Below are 24,008 nucleotides of genomic sequence, written 5' to 3'. Positions count from 1 at the left end.
GAACAGGAACAATTGGAGCTGCCCAAAGTGAAAACTGAATGGGTTCAATGATTCCTAGCTTTTGCAGTCGCTCCAACTCCTCCTCCACCTTGCCTTTCATGGCATGGGGCACTGTCCTTGGGTTGAAAAGGCGAGGAGTAGCCTGAGGATCTACAAACTATTTAACTGTGGTACCCTGCAATGTACCCATTTCGTCTTTGAAAACCTCAAGATATTTCTGAATGATGTCATCTGTCTCTTTTGTGTGCTTTATCTTGCTCCTGAACCAATCAACCTAGTAGACTGGGTCCATGCCCTTTAACTACCAGGAGCTTTGCTCTTGTTTCTTAGCTGTTACATGCAATGTCTACCTGTAATGCTCCAAGCAATGGTATATTCTCACTGGTGTATGTCCGAAAGTTGATTCCTGCCTGAATAAGGGCTGATGTCTGCTTCGAGCTCCAAATCTTCCTGAAGGTCTCCTCACTGATTAACGATGCAAAGTCTTCTGTGTCCACCTCCATCTTAATTTTCTGTCCATCGACCTCCGCTGTAGCATAAATAGGCTCTGCACGCCCCTCACTCATATTAAACATGTTGTGATGGTGCTCCTGTGCCTGGTCCAAGCTTTCTGTCCAGTAACTGAGGACTTAGGATGTGGTGACTCTGAATGAGTGTAACTAAATCCACAAATGATATGCCCCCTGGTTTCCGTGGTGTAGTTACATTTCTTACTAGCTTGTAAGTCTTCGCCCCACACACACACTAAGGAGAATTTGTGGGTGGCACAGTGGCATAGCTCCAGGGTTCCAGGTTCGATTCCTGGCTTGGGTCGTTGTCTGTGCAGAGTCTGCATGTTCTCCCCGTGTCTGCGTGGGTTTCCTCCGGGTGCTCCAGTTTCCGCCCACGGTCCAAAGTTGTGCAGGTTAGGTGGATTAGCCATGTGAAATTGCATAGTGTCCAAAAAGGTTAGGTGGGGTTACTGGGTTACGGGGATAGGGTGGAGGCGTGGGCTTAAGTGGGGTGCTCTTTCCAGGGGCCGGTGCAGACTCAATGGGCTGAATGGTCTCCTTCTGCACTGTAAATTCTATAATAAGCTATGAATTGAGCACTTTCTAACCTCATCTGCTATCCCATTGGCCAAGAAAAGGTGTTTCAAGCTTTCCGCATATTCAGTCCAGTTTTTGTTCTCTTCCAAGAACTCACTAATAGATCCAAACATAACCAATGTGCTGTTGACCCAACTTTGTGTTGAATGTGCTTAAACTCTAATTTTGTTCATTCGCATCACCGAAAAGATGTGGCAACTTGACCACAAAAGGTCGTTGAAAAGATGTGGTGTAAGTTCATCTTCTTTAATGTATAAAAATAACAAAATTGAAATACAAGCTTGACAAAATCAAAATAACTGTCACAGAATAGAATTAGAACTAGCGACAGTTAAATACAAATATGCACAGGAAACAACAACCAATGATGTCACCGCACTTACTGATGACACCAGCAATTGATTTAAATAAGGAGATGCACAGTAATAACAATCTATAGCATGCACCCTGAAATTGGTATTTTCAAAATCTGACATTTGAGAGCTTTTCTCATTGTGGGGCAGACTAATCTGCAGTATTTAGTTTGCAGTAACACAACACCTGAGAATATGACAATGTGCAATTGATGAAGAACATTTGATATTGTTAATTTAATTAGCTATTTGTGTGGCTCCATCACCATCAAAAAATGTTCAAAGATGTTTCATGGTCCAAAATCCATCTAAAATATTCCTGTTGTCAAGTAGCCAGACAACGCAGATAATGTTGCACTTGTTTTATTACAGATTCAGATCCGACTAGTTTCCATAACTTTACATAGTGTATTATTACAAAACTAGGGCATGTTCCAGACAAGTTTTGTGCATGATCTATGGATTGCATTGCCGCAGGGCAGGAGCTGAGTAGGGGTTTAAATGAAACTGCTTACCTCTATCTGAATTCATATTCAGTTTCTTTGGAGGCACTTTTTAACCTGCTTATCTGTAAGTGGAAGTTTTTATTTCAAAATAACAAAATTGTCAAACTGGCACTGTTTATATTGTAGGTTTGTAGATTGGTCAGAGCAATCCAGAATTCACAGCCATTGTGTAAGGTGAGCAACTGATAGGATCTTTGAGAACTGACAGCTTTATCACAGATGTGAGTTTACTTTGTTGAGCTTAGCCGTACTCCTAAATGGAATCGGATACCTCCAATCCCACTCAGAATGAAATCTGTGGTCATTCGTTACACAAAAGATATTTTACATTGTTGAGCAAATGATGAATTAAGTAAAACAAACGTTCTTTTTGTGATAGGTTTCTGTAACTCAATGTTTTCAATTAACTAACTGCAAGATATGTAAAAATAACTGGACAAAATTCATTTTAGTTTGCTACAAGTTCATTTCAATGTAACCATTATGCACAATGTGTTTATCTAGGCTTTAAGTATTTTCAAAACATCTGTTTTATAAGTGCCATTCCAGTGGAATCACTTCCTGAGGTTGTCTGCACTCTGTTTTGTAGGTCCTGTACTTGGGGAATCACTTCATGAAGTTTTTCCAGTCTTGAAAACCTGCCTTCAGCCCAACAGAGATCCTGAGATGCGTTTGAAAGTCTTCACCATGTTGTCAAAATTATTGCTCAATGCCAGTGAAACTCTGGACTCTCAAGGGTAGGTGCACTGCAGATGGTTTAAGTTCAAGATAGCAGATTTCTTCTGAGTAAGAAATTATCATTGTTAACACCTGATATTTTAAATTTTAAGGTTAATAAAAGAAAATGGATTTTTTTATCAGTCCTTGTTAGCTGTGCCCCTCTATAATGTAGGAGACACTCATTTGTCGTTTGATGACACCATGTCTCCTTATTAATTGGAAAAAGCAAAGTGAAAGAGGAGTAAAAGGCTTTCAAATTTTGCGACTGTGGGTGACCTGAAGATCCTTGTTCTCCTGTATCAAGTCCTTGCTTCAGGATTGCATGCAACCCACCAGAGATTTCGGTCATTTAGGGAGCTCCATAATGCTACTTTCTTGAAAGGTGATGATGTGCCATTAAGCTAATAGTTTCATTTCTTGAAAAGAAAACAACCTTGAATGCTGGAAATGGGCATTTCAAATGTTTTAAGCTTTCAGTTAATTGATGTGTGACGGTGTGGAGATAATTATTGAAATGCAAAGGAAAAGCTGAAGCCTATGAGGTACTATTTCACTTTGAATGGCTTGCCCTTTCCTCATTGATGGTATGTATAGCTTAATTTCATTGTGCCTGCCAGGTTTGGTTGACATGAGGGACAGGAAGTTTCCAAGTGCTTTATTTGCAATGATTCAGAAAATCATTATTGAGACTAGCCATATCCTGGGATGAATTAGACTTCTTCACTGCAGGATGTTTTCAACTTTTCTGTGGAATTTTACAGACTTATGATTCAGATGACAGGTGCACAATTTCTCTGTCATGGCTAAGGGCCACACTCTCGAATTCTTTGTCTCAAATGAACGCTAATGGTGCTGGATATTTCTTGGCCATGCAGACTGCCAGACTCCCAAGTGCTCATCATATGATTTCTGAGTGGCCCACCCACTTGTTCTGTTTTCTCTCTCATTTTGTTTTCTTCCCCCCCCCCCCCCCGGTTTACATGATTGGATTGGTCTTAAATAAAAGCATTTTTGTTTTTCTTCCTTTTGCAAATCCTGTTGGAAAAACTGTACAAAGCCAAAACGAACATGGTGCTTTGATGTGGACATTTTACCTATCAACAGTCTCTCTGAATAATGCAAACACAAAGACAAAACTGGAAATGGGTCATTGAATGCAGACCACCTTGTAGAATTGCATTAGTCAGTTCAGGTTGCATAATTAACCGGATTGAAATCAACATTTCCTTCTCTGGGTAATCTAACATCAATCACAGGAGATGTATTTAATTATGTTGCAAGAAATTACTGTTAATGACGTGCTATTTTGGATGTAACTGGAATGAGCTGTAGCTTTGGTAGCTAAGGTCATTTTAACAATTGTAATAAGGGAGTGCCATCTTCTGGACTCTACGCACTATAACACAGATGGAAGCATTTTCACCTCTCAGTTGCCCCAAAGCCAAGCTTTTTGAAGTTAACATGCAGGTTCCTACTGTACCGTTCACTAATGGAAGATTCTGGTTGAATGTTCTGAGCCAATTTTGCTGACGCAAGTGTGCACTTTATTGATGAGGTGTATCGAAATACGAATTAGCATGTGGCACGGTATTGCTGACATCCTCATTCCCCATATTTATGGTGTCTGTCTTGCTTCACTCAAAGTACGCGTGGAATGGTGCAGAGAAAAATAAATAAATTGTGGGGCAAAGTGAGCTTGGGAATGAGAGACAAACATCAAAAATACCTTACAAGCACCCCTATCTCCCCATTCTGGTTCAACAACCTTAAATGCCAAGCCATTCAGTCAGTTCATTTTATTTACCTTTCTCAATGTTTTGCTTTTTGCTGCCTACGTTGTGCCTGTTTTATATTATCTTGCGGAGGTAGTTGCAGTTCTGCATTATTTTATAAAAATTGCACTGATATTATTTGTTAGCAAGATTTGGGTACATTTGTTTCGTAGAATCCTTCATTTTAAAATTTCTTCTTAATATTTGTTCTCTAACATAAGGAGATTCTTTTTGTGCAGTACTTAATATTTCTAATTTGCATGCACACCTTCTGTTCGAGTTTAAAGCACGTTACCTGGAATTTTAGATGTTTTGCATTGGATTTAAGTTGCGCCAACTGCGCTGTGCCTTCTCTGTTGCCTTTGGCTAGAAGTGTTCTGCCTCCTTATCATGGGTGCGCTTTTATGTAAAAGCTGTACACCTTTCCAATAGAGGAGGATCATCTGTTATCTACCATCCAGGAAGAGTTGGGAAATACCCAAACAAAGAAATCATTCAGAGCAGCCAACAAATCCAGCCATTTGCACCACAGTCTTCCAACTGCACATCAAAGACTCGGCCTTGAATGGCACATTGATTTTTTTTTTAAATTGGGAAAAGTTAAATTTAAGGTAAAGCAGGCTAAGTCAACAACAAAGTTTTGAACTGCCCGAACCTGACTTTCTGCACCACGCCTATCTTGTTGAAGGCAGCAGACTGCCAGCTCCTTTATGTTTAAGGAACCAAGCTCGTGTAGAAAATCTTCTGAAACCAGTGGTTTTCAAGCTTTATTTTACCTGAATGGAGGGACCCAACTCCAAAAACAACAACACACCTTGAGTGCTGCCTCCTGCCAGCTATCAAAAGAAAAACTGTTCTACTATTGCAGATAACATTGTTTATTATACAGCAGCGGAAGTTACCTATTGATAAATCAGAGCGCAGGGTTTTAATGTCATTTCGGCAAAAACACCCTAGTTTTGTTCAAAAGGGAAACTTCACCTCAGGAAGACAATACCCCAGCATCTGAGGGTTATGGTCCATGTAAGCAGGCTCTTTTGCTTCTTGTCCAGTTTCTTCACCAGAGTCCTTGAACGTGTTGTCACCTCCAACATCAGTTCCCCCACCTTTCCCAGAACTCCATGCTTGAACCTCTTCAATCAGGCTTCAATCCTTGCTGCAATACCAGAACAGTTCTGAGCAAAGTCATTAATGTCGTTCTGTGTGTTTGTGACACAGGTAAACTTTCCCCCCTCAACCTTCTTGACCTGACTGCAGGCTTTGATACATTTTTACGGCACCATCCTCCTCCAATCCTCACCACGGTCATGCAGCTGGATGGCACTGTGCTTGCCTGGTTCCATTCTTATCTATCTAATCATAGACAAACAAATTACTTGCAATTGTTTCTCTTCCTGTTATCTCTCATGTTGTTCCTCCTGTTTCTCATCGACATGCTGACCCGTAGTGACGTTTTCCTTGTATACTACCACACCCAGCTCTATCTCACCACCATTTCTCTTGATTCCGCCACTTTTGATAAATTAGCAGATTGCTTGTCTGACATCCAGTGTTGGCTGAGCAGAAATTTCCTCAAATTAAATAGTGGGAAGACTGAATCCATTTTTTTGTCCCTACTCCAAATTCTGATCCCTAGTTACCGACTCCATTTCCTTCCCCAGCAATAGTCTGAGATTAAACCAGTCTCTTCACAATCTTGGTGTCTCATTTGACTTTGAGATGAGCTTCGGACCCTATTTGCACCATCACATAGGCTGCTTATTTCAATTTCTGTGACTTTTCCCATCTCAGCTCATCTGCTGTTGAAATCCTCATTCCTGCCTTCACTATCACTAGACTTGACTATTTCAATGCACTCCTGGCTGGCCTCCCACATTCTACCCTCTGCAAACTTGTGACCATCCAAAACTCTGCCCACTTCCTAACTCACACCAAGTCCCATTCACCTATCACCCTGTTCTCACTGAGCCTACATTGGCTTCCTTTCAAACAATTACTTCATTTTATATTTCTCATCATTATTTTCAAATCACTCCATGGCCTTGATCCACTCTATATCTGTAATCTCCTCCAACCTTACAGCCCTCTGATTTATCCATTCCTCTAATTCTTATCTCTTATTTTATCCTTTATTGGGTTGTAGTTAATCTACGCCCACCCCTACCACCATTCTGGTGCCACATCCTCTAAGTGGACTTCTTGCACACTCGGTTGTTTCACTGCCTCAGCTTCTTCTCAGCAAAACAACCTCCTGGATCTTGATGAGATCTTTTTTCAATATTGAATTCTCCCTGCAAACTTCCAGTCTTTTGTTTTTGGTGGTGTTCATTGTTTGTGGATGAAAATTGAGACATAATGGGACAGTTTAAACTGTAAATTATTTGACAAATGCAAAATTTTGCAGGTGCTGGAATTCTGAAATTAAAAGCTGAGAATTGAAAATAACCCTCAGCAGGTCAGGCAGCATCTACGTGGATAAAAAGATTTGAGCCAAAATTCTCCATCCGTTCCCGCCCGCAGGATCTTCCGGTTGCATCGAAGGCGACACCACCCTCCCCGCCACAGGTTCCCCATCGGCGTAGGGTGCAAACAGTGGGAAAACCTGTTGACTGCGGTGGGACAAGGTTATCCCGCTGCTAGCAAATGGTGGTCTGCCTCCACCGCCGCAAAACACACCTCGGGGGACGCACGGAAAATTGTGTCCTTATTGTTTCAGGTTGACAATCGTTCATCAGAAAAATAATGAAAGGTCAGGGATCTAAAATGTTAACTCTTTTATAAATCTCCACATATGCTGCCTGAACTGCTGTGAGTTTCCAAAATATTTCATAAATTATTTAAATCCCAGTTGTGACTAAAACAATACTTGTATGACTTGATAAAATTTCTTTAGAATAGGCCGATTGCACGAAGGCCAACAGCTATACTAAATGCAAAAAACCTAAGTGTGAAATAAAAAGGAAGCCATTTGTCTCTTCAAGTGTCAAGAGTGTGAGAGTACCTTTAAGAAATGGGTGTTTATAAAATAGCTATAGTGGATGTACCTTTAAGAAATGAGTGTTTATCAGTGATGTCAGAGTGTGGGGGGAGCTGGGCTGTCTGTCTGCTTTTACTTTTGCTTTGGGCTGTCTGCTGCAGGGCGTTTTTAGTTTTGTTTTGAGAGCTGGATAGCTGCAGGAAAAGCAAGCAGCTGTATAAGGATCTCTCTGCAATCTAAAGACTGTCTCCAGATTATTTGGGTGATTTCAAAGCGATAACTGCTCTCAGTAGAGAATTTGAAACTGATCTCTGTGTTAAAAATGATCTTGTGTCTCATGGATATTGCAAGGAAAGATAAAGGGTTACTTATAGAATATTGTATCTGTGGGGATGATTGGTTTTGATAGTTGTTGAGATGTTTACTGTGGGTTTATAAAGTGTTAACTGGTTCCATCAATAAACATTGTTTCAATTTAAAAGTACTTTAGATCTCTGTTGCACCTTTAAAGTGGGCCCTTGTGTTCCCCATAACCACAATCTATTCAAAGTTATGCGTGAGGTGAACTCCATGATACACTTTGGGGTTCTCTAAACTCTGGCCCATAACACAAGTTCATTCCTCGCACTGACCATACAGAATCTCCTCGGTTGTGGACCTGACCCATTGTATCTCCAGAAGAAAGGTTCTACAAAATTGCTCTCTGCAAACCACTAAAAGAAAACTCTACCATACACTAATTCCAGCCATGTCTATTTACTTTCCTTGGTCTGATGAGTCAGTGTTCCCAGCAGCTCAGGGAGCAGCACTTAATGATTTCTGCCTGTACTTAATCATATAACCCATAATCGGGTTTCCAGCCAAAATGTTCTCAGAGTTCTCCATTTAAAAAGTTTAGATCAGCGCAGGAATAGATACAGGAGAGGTTAAACAACATTAACTTCGCATCCATGAGGAATAATGTGTCCATACGTCTTCTCTTGAGTGTGAGGAAAGGTCCACGATTTTTACATGTCTGGAATAATGTTCCAAATATAACCACCACAGGCTCGCATATTCTACTGTACAGATGAAAAGCTCTGGACTCTTGAATACATCTATAAATAACTTAAGGGATAGTAAGTTAACAAGTGAAGCAGATGCTCAGTTGAGCGCATGTTGTATTAACTCAACATTATTACAATTGCGCAGCTCTTCCTTGAGGCTTTTCCTTGTCTGGATGATGTTTTGCAACTGTGAAACTGAAAAGAAAATTATTTTATTGAGCTTCCATTTCCCTGAAAAGGCTTCAGGCCAATCCACATTCAACAACCTGCTCTGAAAACTCTGCTCACATTTTGACAGACATGACAAATTGAATCACGACAGCTGAGGCAACCAGCAACATTTTAATCAACAGCATTTTAAATAAAACAGCCCTCACGTTAATTTGCCTCATCTCCCAATGTTAATGGGTCCTTTTTTTTAAATCTAGAATCCAGATCTGGATCCGCATCCTCACCAAAAACGAATCAGTATTTCCTTAGGCCAACATATCTGTGTACCATATTCTATTGAAACATGTCCATTAGTTTTTTTGTTAAGAGTTTTTTTTTTACTGAATAACAAAGCCCAAAGCATTGCCTCTGTCCACCTTCAGTAGTGGAACTAATTAGAGACAATGTGAAAGTAAATCTGTAGTGTTTTGATTGTTTTGTGTGTGATCTGATCACTGAAATTAAACAAAGTTCATGCCCTAATTCATTAGTAAATTTGGGCACACTTTCTCTTTGTCTAGCTTCACATTTTTGTTTTTAAAATAATTTTTATTAAAATTTTCACAAAATATCAATAACAAAATAAATACCAAGAAAAGAAAGAACAACCCCCCCCCATGTATACAAAAAACAATTAACGCCCATCATTAGCAATGAACAAATATACACGTCCCTTCAACCCAAAACAAAGAAACGACACCCCCCCCCCCCCGGTTGCTGCTGGCCTTTTTCTGCCGTTCTGCCAGGAAATCTTGGAATGGTTGCCATCTCCTGAAGAACCCCTGCACTGACTCCCTTAGGGCAAATTTCACCCTCTCCAATTTAATAAACCCTGCCATATCGTTGATCCAGGCCTCCACGCTTGGGGGTCTCGCATCCTTCCACTGAAGAAGAATCCTCTGCCGGGCTACTAGGGACGCAAAGGCCAGATTGCCGGCCTCTTTCGCCTCCTGCACTCCCGGCTCCTCTGCAACCCCAAATATTGCGAGCCCCCAGCCCGGTTTTACCCTGGGTCCTACCACCCTCGACACCGTCCTTGCTACGCCCTTCCAAAATTCCCCCAGCGCTGGGCATGCCCAGAACATATGGGCATGGTTTGCTGGGCTCCCTGAGCACCTAATACACCTGTCCTCGTTCCCAAAGAACCGGCTCATCCTTGTCCCGGTCATGTGAGCCCTATGCAGTACCTTGAACTGTATGAGGCTAAGCCTCGCACAAGAGGAGGAGGAGTTCACCCTTCCTAGGGCGTCCGCCCACGTCCCCTCCTCAATCTCCTCACCCAGCTCCTCCTCCCATTTACCCTTCAGCTCCTCCACCAAAGCCTCGTCTACCTCCTGCATCACTTGGTACGTTGCCGAGATCCTCCCCTCTCCAACCCATAGCCCCGCGAACACCCTGTCCTGGACCCCCCCGCGGAGGCAGCAGAGGGAATCCTGCCACCTGCCGCCTGACAAACGCCCTTACCTGCATGTACCTAAAGGTGTTCCCCGGGGGGAGCCCAAACTTCCCTTCCAGCTCACCCAGGCTCGCAGACTTCCCGTCTACAAACAGGTCCCCCAACCTCCTAATACCTGCCCTATGCCAACTCAGGAACCCGCCATCAATTCTCCCCGGGACAAACCGGTGGTTCCCCCGTATCGGGGTCCCCATCGAGGCACCCACCTCCCCCCTGTGCTGTCTCCATTGCCCCCAAATTTTGAGGGTAGCTGCCACCACCGGGATCGTGGTATACCCCGTTGGAGGGAGCGGCAGCGGCGCCGTTACCAGCGCCTCCAGGCTTGTGCCCACACAGGACGCCATCTCCATCCTCTTCCATGCTGCCCCTTCCCCGTCTATCACCCACTTACGCACCATCGCTGCATTGGCAGCCCAATAATACCCACAGAGGTTGGGCAGCGCCAGCCCTCCCCTATCCCTACCCCGCTCCAGGAACACCCTTCTCACCCTCGGGGTCCCGTGCGCCCACACAAACCCCGTAATGCTCCTGTTAACCCACCTGAAAAAGGCCTTCGGGATAAGGATGGGGAGGCACTGGAACAGGAACTGAAATCTCAGGAGCACTGTCACCTTGACTGATTGCACCCTACCTGCCAGAGACAGCGGCAGCATGTCCCACCTCTTAAACTCCTCCTCCATTTGCTCCACCAGCCTTGTGAGGTTAAGCTTATGCAAGCCCCCCCCCCCCCGCCAAAGTACCTGAAGCTCCTCTCCGCCCTTTTCAGTGGGAGCCTCCCAATCCCCCCTCCTGGTCCCCCGGGTGTACAACGAACAGCTCGCTGTTCCCCAAGTTGAGCTTGTACCCTGAGAAATCCCCAAATTCCCTGAGAATCTTCATCAGCTCCGGCATTCCCCCCATCGGGTCCGCCACATACAACAATAGGTCATCCGCATAAAGCGACACTCGGTGTTCCTCCCCACCTCGCACCAGCCCCCTCCAGTTCCTTGACTCCCTCAGCGCCATGGCCAGGGGTTCAATTGCCAGCGCAAAAAGCAGGGGGGACAAGGGACACCCCTGCCTCATCCCTCGGTATAACCGAAAATACTCCGACCATCTCCTATTCGTGGCCACGCTCGCCATTGGGGCCTCATATAACAGCCTCACCCACCTGACAAACCCCTCCCCAAACCCTAACCTTTCTAGCATCTCCCATAAGTACCCCCATTCAACCCTATCAAAGGCCTTCTCCGCGTCCAACGCCACCACTATCTCCGCCTCCCCGTCTACCACCGGCATCATGATAACATTCAAGAGCCTCCGTATGTTAGTGTTCAGCTGCCTCCCCTTCACGAACCCCGTTTGATCCTCGTGGATAACCTGCGGCACACAGTCCTCTATCCTCGTGGCTAAAATCTTCGCCAACAGCTTGGCATCTACATTTAAGAGTGAGATCGGCCTGTATGACCCACACTGCAGGGGATCCTTGCCCCACTTAAGGATTAAGGAAATCAGGGCCCGAGACATCTTGCCTCGTTGAAGGTCCTACCCAACAGGGGGCCCAACAGGTCTGCATACATCTTATAGAATTCGACCGGGAACCCATCCGGCCCCGGCGCCTTCCCTGACTGCATGCTCCCTATCCCTTTGACCAGCTCCTCCAGCTCAACCGGCGCCCCCAGTCCCTCCACCTGTCCCTCCTCCACCCTCAGGAATCTCAACCGGTCCAAGAAGCGCCCCATCCCCCCCTCCTCCGCCGGGGGTTCGGATCGGTACAGTTCCTCATAAAAGTCCCTGAAGACCCCATTAATGTCTACCCCGCTTCGCACCACATTCCCTCCCCTATCCTTAACTCCACCAATCTCCGTGGCCGCAACACTCAGCGCCGGAAAAAGCCCGCGCTTTTCACCTGCCCGACCCCAACTCCTCTACAGCAGCTCCCTTTACCTGCCCGGTCCCCTCACGGGTCCCCCACCCCCCCCTCACACCATCAGCCCCCCACACTGCAGGTCTGCCCCCCCCCCCCCCTCGAGCCCATCCAACAAACCCAAGCAGAAAACAGTGCCCCACCCGCCCTGAAAACAACAAAGAACCAACATGGAACCAACATTAAACAGAGAACCCCCCCCCCACAAAATATAACACAGTTACATGCAGACCCCCGCACCCAGCCCTCAGTTTGAGTCCAACTTCGCGGCCTGCACAAAGTACAAAGTTTACTCAAAGTAAAAGTGCCGGTCCTTGTAGGTGACCCACAAATGCGCTGGCTGCAGCATGCCGAATTTCACTCCCTTCCTGTGCAGCACCGCCTTCTGTGCAGTCCTGGTAGATCCGCACCATCGCGTTCTCCCACCTGCTGCTCCACTCCTTCTTGGCCCACCTGAGCACACACTCCCGGTCAGCAAACCAGTGGAATCGCACCAGCATTGCCCGTGGCGGCTCATACGGCTTGGGTCTTCTTGGCAATATTCGGTGGGCCCCCTCCAGCTCCAGGGGCCCCTGAAAGGACCCAGCTCCCATCAGCAAATTTAACATGATGGCCACATAGGCCCCCATGTCTGACCCCTCCAGCCCTTCTGGAAGGCCCAGGATCCGCAGATGTTTCCACCTCAACCGGTTCTCCATCTCCTCGAACCTCTCCTGCCATTTTTTATGGAGCGCCTCGTGCATCTCCACCTTCACCGCGAGGCCTAAGGTCTCGTCCTCTCTTTCGGAGGCCTTTTGTCGGATCTCTCGGTTCGCCACCCCCTGGGCCGTCTGGTTCTCCAGCAGCTTGTCAATTGAAGCCTCCAGCAGCTCCGCTTTAAGCTCCCTGAAGCAGCGCTGGAGAGTCTCCTGCTGCTCCTGCACCCATTGCTTCCATGCCTCCTGGTCTCCGCCCGCCGCCATCTTTTGCTTCTTCCCTCGCTTCTGCTTTGGCGCTGCAACCACTTTCTTACTCGCCCCACTCCTGGTCCAGGCCATATACTGCTGGGGAAATGTTGCTGGCTCCTTCCCACGTCGAGAAACGTCGAACACGTACCGCTGGGGGCCCTAAAAAGAGCCCAAAAGTCCGTTCATGGCGGGAGCTGCCGAACATGCGGCTTAGCTCCGCATAGCCGCAACCGGAAGTCGTCTAGCTTCACATATAAGCAATAGCCACTTAGCAAGATATTACATGATTTTTGGTTCTAGAGGAATTGTTCTCCATGACAAAGTAGCTGGCTTCAGAAGAAGTGAAGGGGCGTACATTGAGGAGGAGGAAGAGGAACCCTTCAGTTTAGAATCCTGTGGGCTGTGAGGCTTGCTTTGGTAGTATTAATTACGAGAAAGTCTCTGAATAATAATGGAATATATAATCCCTGAAAGATTATGCTTTAAAAAAAATCAACGAAGATAAATTTCCATCATAGTAGTCAATGGGCAATCTTACTGGAGCTTGTGACTATTTGTGAAATAGTCTCTACGAGATGATACATGTCAGTCTTTTTAGTGATTATTCTCTGCAGTCATCTTTTCAAAGTCAGGTTCTTTATAAGCTTGAATGCCAAAGTGGGAATCATTCAGAGGAGTGGGTGACTCCCTTGCTGACCTGCTGTTATTTTTTATGCAAACTGCTCTCAACCTGTGGTGTGATTTAAAAGAAAAAAAAAATTACATGGGAAAATGCTGCACCCACAAAATTGCAAGCCATCATTTGATTAATATTGCATCTTTAAAAGTTGGATTGTTTGGTAAGATTAATCTCTCTCTTAATGAGCTGAAGTCAGTCAGCTGAAGAAAAAAAAACATTCTTCCTACCCTACTAAACCTTGCCTGCCATGTTATTTGGTCGGAAATGCACTGACTTCCCACCCACATCTCTTTTAAAATTAAAAAATTCCACATGTACCAGTTATTAATCCTGCCTCTGTTTTCCATTGCTGACTGCAGTGTCTTCTGTTTTGCTTTAGGCATTTCAGTAGCTACCTGGAGATGCTTGTAAGAGATATTTTGGTGCCTAATCTGCTGTGGCATGCTGGGAGGACAGCAGCTGCAATCCGCACGACTGCTGTATCCTGTCTGTGGGCTCTTCTGCATAGCAAGATGATTACACTGGAACAGGTAAATCCCAGAAGGTCAAAGATTCAAAAACAAGCTATTTCAAAACCAGACAAATATTCAATAATCTCGTCAGGCAAAGCCGTAGACAAGGCACCTCATAAAGTTAGCCTTACATTAATTTCAAATGTGCTAACATTAATTAAGCCTTACTCAGGCTTTAAGCCATGAAGTCCATGTAGACAGGAGCAGATATTGATTCCAGTGAAGCTTGTCTGTCAAATCTTCCTCCATACATTTCTTCATTCTTTAATGACTGTCTCATTTATTATCTACCGTATGTGCTTAAATTAGAATCATAGAAAATAGGAGCAGGAAGAGCCTATTCGGCCCTTCGAGTCACCATTCATTATGATCATGGCTGTGGGCGACACGGTGGTGCAGCGGTTAGCACTACTACCTCATGGTGCCGAGGACCCGGATTCGATCCCAGCGCTGGGTCACTGTCCGTGTGGAGTTTGCACATTCTGCCTTGTCTGCGTGGGTCTCACCCCCACAACCCAAAAAGATATGCAGGGTAAGTGAATTGGCCACTCTAAATTGCCCCTCAATTGGAAAAAATAATAATTGGGTACTCTAAATTTACATGAAAAACAGATCATGGATGATCAACTCAATAGCCTGATCCCGCCTTCTCCTCCCATATCCCTTGATCCCCTTCGCCCCAAGTGCTATATCTAGCTGCTTCTTGAAAACATACTTGTCTTTTGTCTTTACCTATTGCTTTTTTCGTCTTTCTCGCTCTTTTCCTCTCCTCTCCTCTAACAGCTTGTGCCTTTTCAGTTTTTGTGTACCTATATTTCTCCACCCTTTTGCGCCCCCCCCAGGTTCGATACCCTGCTGGGTCGCTGTCTGTGTGAAGTTTGCACTTCCTCCCCGTGTCTGCCTGGGTTTCCTCCGGGTGCTCCGGTTTCCTCCCACAGTCCAACGGTGTGCAGGTTAGGTGGATTGGCCATGATAAATTGCCCTTGGTGTCCAAAAACGGTTGGGTGGGGTTACTGGAATACGTGACTGCGGGGATGGGGGTGGAGGCATGGGCTTAAGTGGGCTCTTTCCAAGGGCTGGTGCAGACTCGATGGGCCAAATGGCCTCCTTCTGCACTGTGAATTCTATGCTGGCTCACTGTAGGGTAATTCAGTCAATCCCATTCCCCTGCTGTAGCCCCATTGACCTGCAAAGTGCTGGAACATTTTGCTCCTCATGCAAAAACATTGATGTTACAAGTCTGTGTGGGAAGATTTGTTTGTCCACTCAAAGCGCACTGCGCCTTGTGCAAACTCAGGCACATTGGGAGTTCCTTTTCTGGATCATTCCAAGGGCACCACTGCAACAGAATCTGTGCTAGCAAAATGGACAGGAACTGTAAGTCTCCCTCAAACCTCGGGTCACCAAGGGGGTAATGATCAGTTGCGAGAATGTCCCAAGTAAATGTGAACATACACAAATAAATCCTACTTTTCCTCTCTTTGGTCTAAAGGATCCCCACAGATCCTCCATTCATCAAGCAGTCCATGGGCAAGCCACGGTGTCATATCTCACTTCCCAACACTGCGCCTAAGTTCAATTCCCACAGTTTGTCCGTGCCTACTGAAAGAAGGTACAGTTTCATCCCATCAGAAAACCCCTGGAAGTTCCTGGGTAATATAAAAATGGTGATCGCCCTTTCCCCTGGAAAAATGGGAATTCCCCAAGGTCAAGGGTCAAGACAGCAGGCAGTCAGGAGTTGGCAGCTATAATATCTGAACACTCAGATTGTGACACATAAAATCTTTTTTGTTCCTAAACAAACATTTCAATGTAAATGCCCATCTAAAACGGCATCTCTTTGCTGCCATCCTTCCTTGTTTGTAGGTTGGGCAGCTGGTGCTTTACTGAGCTGCACCTAAATAATCATCTTGGAACGTGGATCAAACCATGTGGCATTAGACGAAAGTTCCCAGTGTAGAGTGCATTTTGATGTGGGCCAGTTTCAGACATTCAAACCACTTCAGTAGAAATTGGTTAAATTCCTGGTGTAAATTCAGGGTTCAATGTTTGAGAAATGACATTACATGAAAGCCCTTTGATTACTAGTTCAACATCTGATGGAAGTGTGGATTGAATATCATTCACAGACTATTTTTTGCTGCATGTATATCCTGAAAAAGAAAAGCCTTGCTTTCAAACAAATGTGCACTTTTACAACCTGGAGAAACAGCTTCCGATGTTTCTGCTTGTTGCTTTCGTGTCTCCAAACAATTGGCTCATCAGCCCGAAGCAATGGAAACCCAAGCAGAAGAAAATCTTACTGATCAACACAGATGGTGTATACTTGCCTTAATAGTGACATACAAGAGAATAAAGCAGCAATTAAATGTCCTTCAATGCATCACCTGATTTAAAAGTACAGCAGTATCATAGCGTGCAAAGCAATAACGATAGCAAATGCCAAATTATAGCTGTTGCAATTGATTGTGTGTAAAGTGTTATCCTGGTATAACAGACTCTTCAGTAGCATGTTTCAAAGTACTTTGCGACAATATGTAGCTAATGACGTACAAGATAGTTATGAATGAGGAAGGCCATTCAACCCATCTGAACCGATCCAGCTGAAAGAACCTGGGCGTTTCTCTTTTACATCTAGCTCTTTCCGAAAATTAGTTACAGGCTTTTTGCCTCCACTATTACACTTGGAAGACCATTTTTTCTATTGATCACATTGTGTGCCAAGCATCCTGAAACAAGGCTTAAAGTTGATTTTACAACTTTTAACCTGTGTCAGTATCATTTTGAATTACAATGCTGAATTTAGCCATTTGCTATCTTGCGTGCTTTACTGGCGATTCTCTTCCTATATTAGCCTGACTGAGATTAGATGTATTTGATGAATTGCAATTAATGAGCCCCATTTTAAGCATTTATACCTGTAAGTCCACTGCCCTGTTCCAGCTCTAAGATGTCAGTTCCACCCCTCTGCTCTTTTCCATAGCGTTGCAAGTTTTTTTCTTCCAAATCCTTGACCAGTGACCTTTTATAAATTGAATTTAAGTTTAATTTTCTTCCTTTACCTTTTCGGGCAGTGCATTCAGATCATTACAATTTGCTGGGTAATTTTATTTTCCTCGTGTCCCATTTGGTTCTTTTTGCTAATCAACTTAAATCTTTCAACCAATGCTATACACCAGATACATCGATGACATTTTTTTCCTTTGGACCCACGGCGAGACATCACTGAAACGACTACACGATGACATCAATAAGTTCCATCCCACCATCAAACTCACCATGGACTATTCTCCAAATTCAGTTCCATTCTTGGACACACTCGTCTCCATCAAGGACGGTCACCTCAGCACCTCGCTTTACCGCAAGCCCACAGATAATCTCACGATGCTCCACTTCTCCAGCTTTCACCCGAAACACATTAAAGAAGCCATCCCCTATGGACAAGCCCTCCGTATACACAGGATCTGCTCAGACAAGGAGGAGCGCAACAGACACCTACAGATGCTGAAAGATGCCCTCGTACGAACGGGATATGGCGCTCGACTCATTGATCGACAGTTCCACCGCGCCACAGCAAAAAACCGCACCGACCTCCTCAGAAGACAAACACGGGACACCACTGACAGAGTACCCTTCGTCGTCCAGTACTTTCCTGGGGCGGAGAAACTACGACATCTTCTTCGCAGCCTCCAACACATCATCAGCGAGGATGGACATCTTGCCAAGGTCATCCCCACACCCCCACTACTGGCCTTCAAACAACCGCGCAACCTCAAACAAACCATTGTTTGCAGCAAATTACCCAGCCTTCAGAACAGCAACCACAACACCACAAAACCCTGCCAGGGTAATCTCTGCAAGACATGCCAGATCATCGACATGGACACCACCATTACACGTGGAAACACCACCCACCAGGTACGCGGCGCATACTCGTGCGACTCGACCAATGTAGTCTACCTCATACGCTGCAGGAAAGGATGTCCCGAAGCGTGGTACATTGGCGAGACCATGCAGACACTGCGACAACGAATAAACGGGCATCGTGCGACTATCAACAGGCAGGACTGTTCCCTTCCAGTTGGGGAACACTTCAGCAGTCAAGGACATTCAGCCTCTGATCTCCGGGTCAGCATTCTACAAGGAGGCCTTCAGGAGACGCGACAACGCAAAATTGCTGAGCAAAAACTTATAGCTAAGTTCCGCACGCATGAATGCGGACTCAACCGGGATCTGGGATTCATGTCGCATTACATTCGGCCCCCACCAACAAGCCTGGACTTGCAGAGGCCTACCGACTGAACTGGCTTGGGACAATTCACACCTCTTTAACCTGGAGTTACCTCTCTCTCTGCATCTTTGATGATTTGATTGCCTGCAGGTGCTCGCATTCCGGGGCATCTCTGACTGTGTCTATATAAACATTTCTGGAACAAGCCTTTCCATTCACCTGAAGAAGGAGCCGTGCTCCGAAAGCTCGTGTTTGAAACAAACCTGTTGGACTTTAACCTGGTGTTGTAAGACTTCTTACTGTACTCACCCCAGTCCAACGCCGGCATCTCCACATCACAACTTAAATCTGTGTACTCTGGTCACTGACCTTGTGTTACTGGAAAGAGTAAGCAAGAAGACACTATCAAGACTATTCATGATTTTGAACAACTGTAATGAAATCTCTGCTTCAATTTATATTGATCATAAATTCCTAACATTGCTGCTGCTGTATTTGTTCATATCTGACCGAGGAGGAAGGGTCAATGAACCAGGATTTCAGAATTTGGCTTCCATCTGAAGGGACGTTAGAGTTAGAACATAGAACATTACAGCGCAATACGGGCCCTTCGGCCCTCGATGTTGCGCCGACCTGTGAAACCATCTGAAGCCTACCTGACCTACACTATTCCATTTTCATCCATATGTCTATCCAGTGACCACTTAAATGCCCTTAAATTTGGCGAGTCTACTACTGTTGCAGGCAGGGCGTTCCACACCCCTACTACTCTGAGTAAAGAAACTACCTCTGACATCTGTCCTATATCTACCACCCCTCAATTTAAAGCTATGTCCCCTCGTGTTGGTCATCACCATCCGAGGAAAGAGACTCTCACTGTCCACTCTATCTAACCCTCTGACTGTCTTATATGTCTCTATTAAGTCACCTCTCAGCCTTCTCCTCTCTAACGAAAACAACCTCAAGTCCCTGAGCCTTTCCTCCTAAGACCTTCCCTCCATACCAGGCAACATCCTAGTAAATCTCCTCTGAACCCTTTCCAAAGCTTCCACATCCTTCCTATAATGTGGTGACCAGAACTGCACGCAATACTCCAGGAGCGGCCGCACCAGAGTTATGTACAGCTGCAGCATGACCTTGTGGCTCCGAAACTCAATCCCCCTACTGATAAAGGCTAGCACACCATATGCCTTCTTAACAGTGCTATTAACCTGGGTGGCAACTTTCAGGGATTTATGTACCTGGATGCCGAGATCTCTCTGTTCATCTACACTACCAAGAATCTTGCCATTAGCCCAGTACTCTGCATTCCTGTTACTCCTTACAAAGTGAACCACCTCACACTTTTCCGCATTAAACTCCATCTGCCACCTCTCAGTCCAGTTCTGCAGAGCTGTGAGGTTAAGTTAAAGTGCTGCACTTCCCTTTCCAATGTTACATATTTTGGTACAGCAAGGCTGCAACAAATAATGGATGATTGCATTTGGACTCCGCCTGGGCAGGGTAGAGAGGTTGAACAAATCAGGAATTTAAAACAAGAAATAGGAGTAGGCCATACAGCCCCTTGAGCCTGCACTGCCATTCAATAAGATCATGGCTGAACCTCAACCTCAATTCCACTTTCCTGTGCTATCTTCATGATCCCCTTAAGATTGAAACATAGAAAATAGGAGCAGGAGGAGGCCATTCGACTCTTCGAGCCTGCTCCGCCATTCATTATGATCATGGTTGACCATCCAACTCAATAGCCTGTTCCCGCCTTCCCTCCCCCCATAATTTTGATCCCTTTTGAGCCAAGAGCTATATCTTACTCCTTCTTGAAAACATACAATGTTTTGGCCTCAACTACTTTCAGCAGTATCAAATTCCTCACCACTCGCTGGGTGAAGAAATTTCTCCTCATCTCAGTCCTAAATGGTCTACCCCGTAGCCTGAGACTGTGATCCCTGGTTCTGGACTCCTCCACCATCGGGAACATCCTTCCTAAATTTACCCTGTCTAGTCCTTTTAGAATTTTATAGGTTTCTATGAGATCCCCTCTCATTCTTCTGAACTCCAGTTAATATAATCCCAACCGACTCAATCTCTCCCCATATGTCAGCTCTGCTATCCCAGTGTGGTAAACCTGTGCTGCACTCCCTCTATAGCAAAAACATCCTTCCTCAGATAAGGAGACCAAAACTGCTCACAATACTCTGTGTAGCCTCACCAAGGCCTTGTATAATTGCAGCAAGACATCCCTGCCCCTGTACTTGAATTTTCTATGAAAACTTTATGGATCTTCATCTAGGATGTAGTCAACAACTGAGCATTTACAGCCCTTCAGGGTAGAGAATTGCAAAGGTTCCATGCTCTTTTGAATAAAGAAAGTTCTGCTCATTTCAGCCCAATATGGCTGTTCTATTATCCGGAGACTATGCCCCCTGACACTTGACTATCCAGAAAAGAGAAACAACCTCTCCATATCTAACTTGCCAAACACCCTCAGAATCTTGTATGTTTCAATGAGATCACCCCTCATTCTTTTTGAACACCAGAGAATACAAGCCCATTCTACTCGATCTCTCCTTATAGGAAAACTCTCATTCCTGAAACTGTTACAAAGGAAAGAAAAGTAGCTCTTAGAAAAGATTGTGCCGATTGCCACAAATTTCTACAAGTTTACAGAGTTGCTAAATGTTTTTTCTTTAAAAAAAAATGTAAGTCGAGTCGTGTAGGGGATGCAGCGGGAAAAACTTAAATTTGGGAACTAGATTGAGTTTTAGTTGTGGTTGGCATGGATCAGTTAGCAACATTGTACGGGAGAATATGCAAACTCCACATGACAGTGACTCGGGGCCGGGATCGAACACCGTGCTGCCGTCTGAAGATTATTTTATGCGACACTAAAGTTCAAAAAGTTTGGCCACCCCGCTATAAATAAATGCTAAATATGACAAAAGTATTACTATCGGATTGGGTGTGATTTTTAATGGTAAGGCCTACTGCTCTTTTGAGATTATTCTTGTCCTATTTGTCTTTGCGGTTTAAAACATTTTTACACACTGCAAAGACACGGACAAACTTGTGAGGCAAGCCGTATAATGGGAGAATATACCACGTTACAGAATTCCATTCACATAGGCCTACAACCTTTGTTATAAATCATTGCAGTTTGTTTCACTTGTACTTTTGACGATTGCATGAGAAGTTTCATGTTTCTTGTCATTTCCATAGGCTCTTGGAGTATATGAGGACTTGATGCCAAAAGTGATTGCAGCTTTGGATGAAGATTCAAAAATGACTCGAATGCTGGCTTGTCAGATTGTCAGTTCTATTTTAAAAGTTTGTGGGAATCACTTGAATCCTGACGAGCTTAATAAAGTGTATCCAGGTAATGTATATTCCAGGATAATTTATTTTTGAGATGCAGTGGTACCATTGCCATAGGTTTTTCTTCTGTAGCTTTCCTTAACACCCGCGTTTGCAGATATTCTGTTAAGCCTGCACTTTGAAAGGTTTGTCTCTTGGTGTTTGAAATCTCTTTGGCCATGAGAACTACTTGTGGAGAAGGAGAAGTTAATTTGAAATGTTGTAGATGAAAGTACTTTCTGACATTTATTGAATCCAAAGAATTTTTCTTTTGGGCATGGTTTTTCGGTAGATCTTAGCATCAGATGTTTAGATCTTACTGCTGATTTTTTAGAAATGTTCAATTTGGCGAGTTTTTTAATATTTGCTCAGATACTGTGGCAACACTAGTAAGTGTTTCCTTTTTCTTTAAATTAGAACTTCTAAAACGCCTGGATGATTGTTCGGACGAAGTGCGCATCGCAGCTGCCAAAGCTTTAAGTGTTTGGTTCCAATGTGCTGGGATTCTTAATGACCAATCGCTGTTCAAGAGCCACCTTGAATTCCTGTACCGTGGGCTTTTGGTTCATCTGGATGATCCAGAGAGCAACATCCAAAAACTACTTCTCGGTAAGAATGATGAGTGCATGTCCTTGGATTTTCTCATTACCTTTCTTTTCCAAAATATTTGTTTTGGAATGCGTAAAAATGTTTTAAACCACAAAGACAAATAGGACTAGGAATAATCTCAAAAGAGCAGTCGACCATACCATTAAAAATCACACCCAATCCGATGGTAATAGTTTTGTCATATTTAGCATTTGTTTATAGCGGGGTGACCAAACATTTTGAACCTTAGTGCCGCATAAAATAGTTATCAGGGTTAATCATTGCTAGAGGTAGACAGAACAAATCCCGGTAGCATAGTGGTTAGCACAAATGCTTCACAGCTCCAGAGTTCTAGGCTCGAATCCCGGCTTGGGTCACTGTCTGTGTGGAGTCTGCACGTTCTCCCCGTGTGTGCGTGGGTTTCCTCCGGGTGCTCCTGTTTCCTCCCACAGTCCAAAGATGTGCAGGTTAGGTGAAATGGCCAGGCTAAATTGCCCTCAGGGTCCAAATTGTCCTTAGTATTGGGTGGGGTTACTGGGTTATGGGGATAGGGTGGAGGTATGGGCTTGGGTATGGTGCTCATTCCAAGAGCCGGTGCAGACTCGATGGGCCGAATGGCCTCCTTCTGCACTGTAAATTCTATGAAATCTGCCTCACTGAGACACATCAGAGCTAGCACATGCTCACTGCTTAATTGACTCTGACAGCCTGGCTCTTCCAGTGTGGAAAATCAGTCCAAAGGTCTTTAAAAAACGGACTGATTGTACTTGGGGTATGGGAGTGTGAAGGATAGAAATTTGAACCACCCACTGAGCAACAAATTTGAATCAGTGACTGTGTCCCAACACAGTAAATTCTTACATTCTTTTATTCTGCATTAAACAGTTCCCTCCCTTATCCAGACAGAGGCTGCAAGTAAGAGGGTCTGCAGTCAGAAGCTCGATTCAGAAGCTGGAGAGGCCATGCCAAAATGGTGCTGATTGCATGGGTCACACTGCCCTCCGTCAGACTGGCAGGAATCCAGTCCCAATGCTCTCAATCTGTTTAGAACATAGAACAGTACAGCACAGAACAGGCCCTTCGGCCCTCAATGTTATGCCGAGCCATGATCACCCTACTCAAACCGACGTATCCACCCTATACCCGTAACCCAACAACCCCCCCTCCTTAACCTTACTTTTATTAGGACACTACGGGCAATTTAGCATGGCCAATCCACCTAACCCGCACATCTTTGGACTGTGGGAGGAAACCGGAGCACCCGGAGGAAACCCACGCACACAGGGGGAGGACGTGCAGACTCCACACAGACAGTGACCCAGCCGGGAATCGAACCTGGGACCCTGGAGCTGTGAAGCATTTATGCTAACCACCATGCTACCCTGCTACCTTGCTCTTTGCTTCTGTCCCATGAAGCTGCTCGTGGCCACTTTTGAGCAGCCAATGCTTCCTCATAACTCAAACACCCTATGATTAGACTCTTTTCAGGACACCCTCAAAAAACTCGGGCAGGGCTTACAAAATCGGCAGGGCCGTGAATCGGGTGGTAGCCAGTCAGCAGCCTATTGAGTCGCACTGTCTGTTTAAAAGTGCTCTGTGGGTTCACAAGTTGTGGCTTGTGATTTAACCCCTGATTTATGTTCTAATATGAACTTCGCAATAGCAA

General features: G+C 44.8%; 1 protein-coding gene across 1 annotated transcript in view; it reads left to right on the top strand.

Annotated features, from left to right (window-relative positions):
• LOC119978236 (dynein assembly factor 5, axonemal-like) overlaps nucleotides 1-24,008 on the top strand; it is a 131,040-nt gene that overhangs the window by 96,023 nt on the left and 11,009 nt on the right. Inside the window, exons 9-12 of the mRNA XM_038819696.1 lie at nucleotides 2,537-2,684; nucleotides 14,040-14,190; nucleotides 21,620-21,776; nucleotides 22,172-22,363. Of these exons, the coding sequence (XP_038675624.1) occupies nucleotides 2,537-2,684; nucleotides 14,040-14,190; nucleotides 21,620-21,776; nucleotides 22,172-22,363 (648 nt within the window). The remainder of the gene's footprint in view (nucleotides 1-2,536; nucleotides 2,685-14,039; nucleotides 14,191-21,619; nucleotides 21,777-22,171; nucleotides 22,364-24,008) is intronic.

Source organism: Scyliorhinus canicula, chromosome 15, assembly GCF_902713615.1.
Source record: "Scyliorhinus canicula chromosome 15, sScyCan1.1, whole genome shotgun sequence".
Taxonomy (NCBI): Eukaryota; Metazoa; Chordata; class Chondrichthyes; order Carcharhiniformes; family Scyliorhinidae; genus Scyliorhinus; species Scyliorhinus canicula.
Note: the sequence above shows the minus strand (reverse complement) of the source record. Positions and strands in the feature narration are given on the sequence as shown.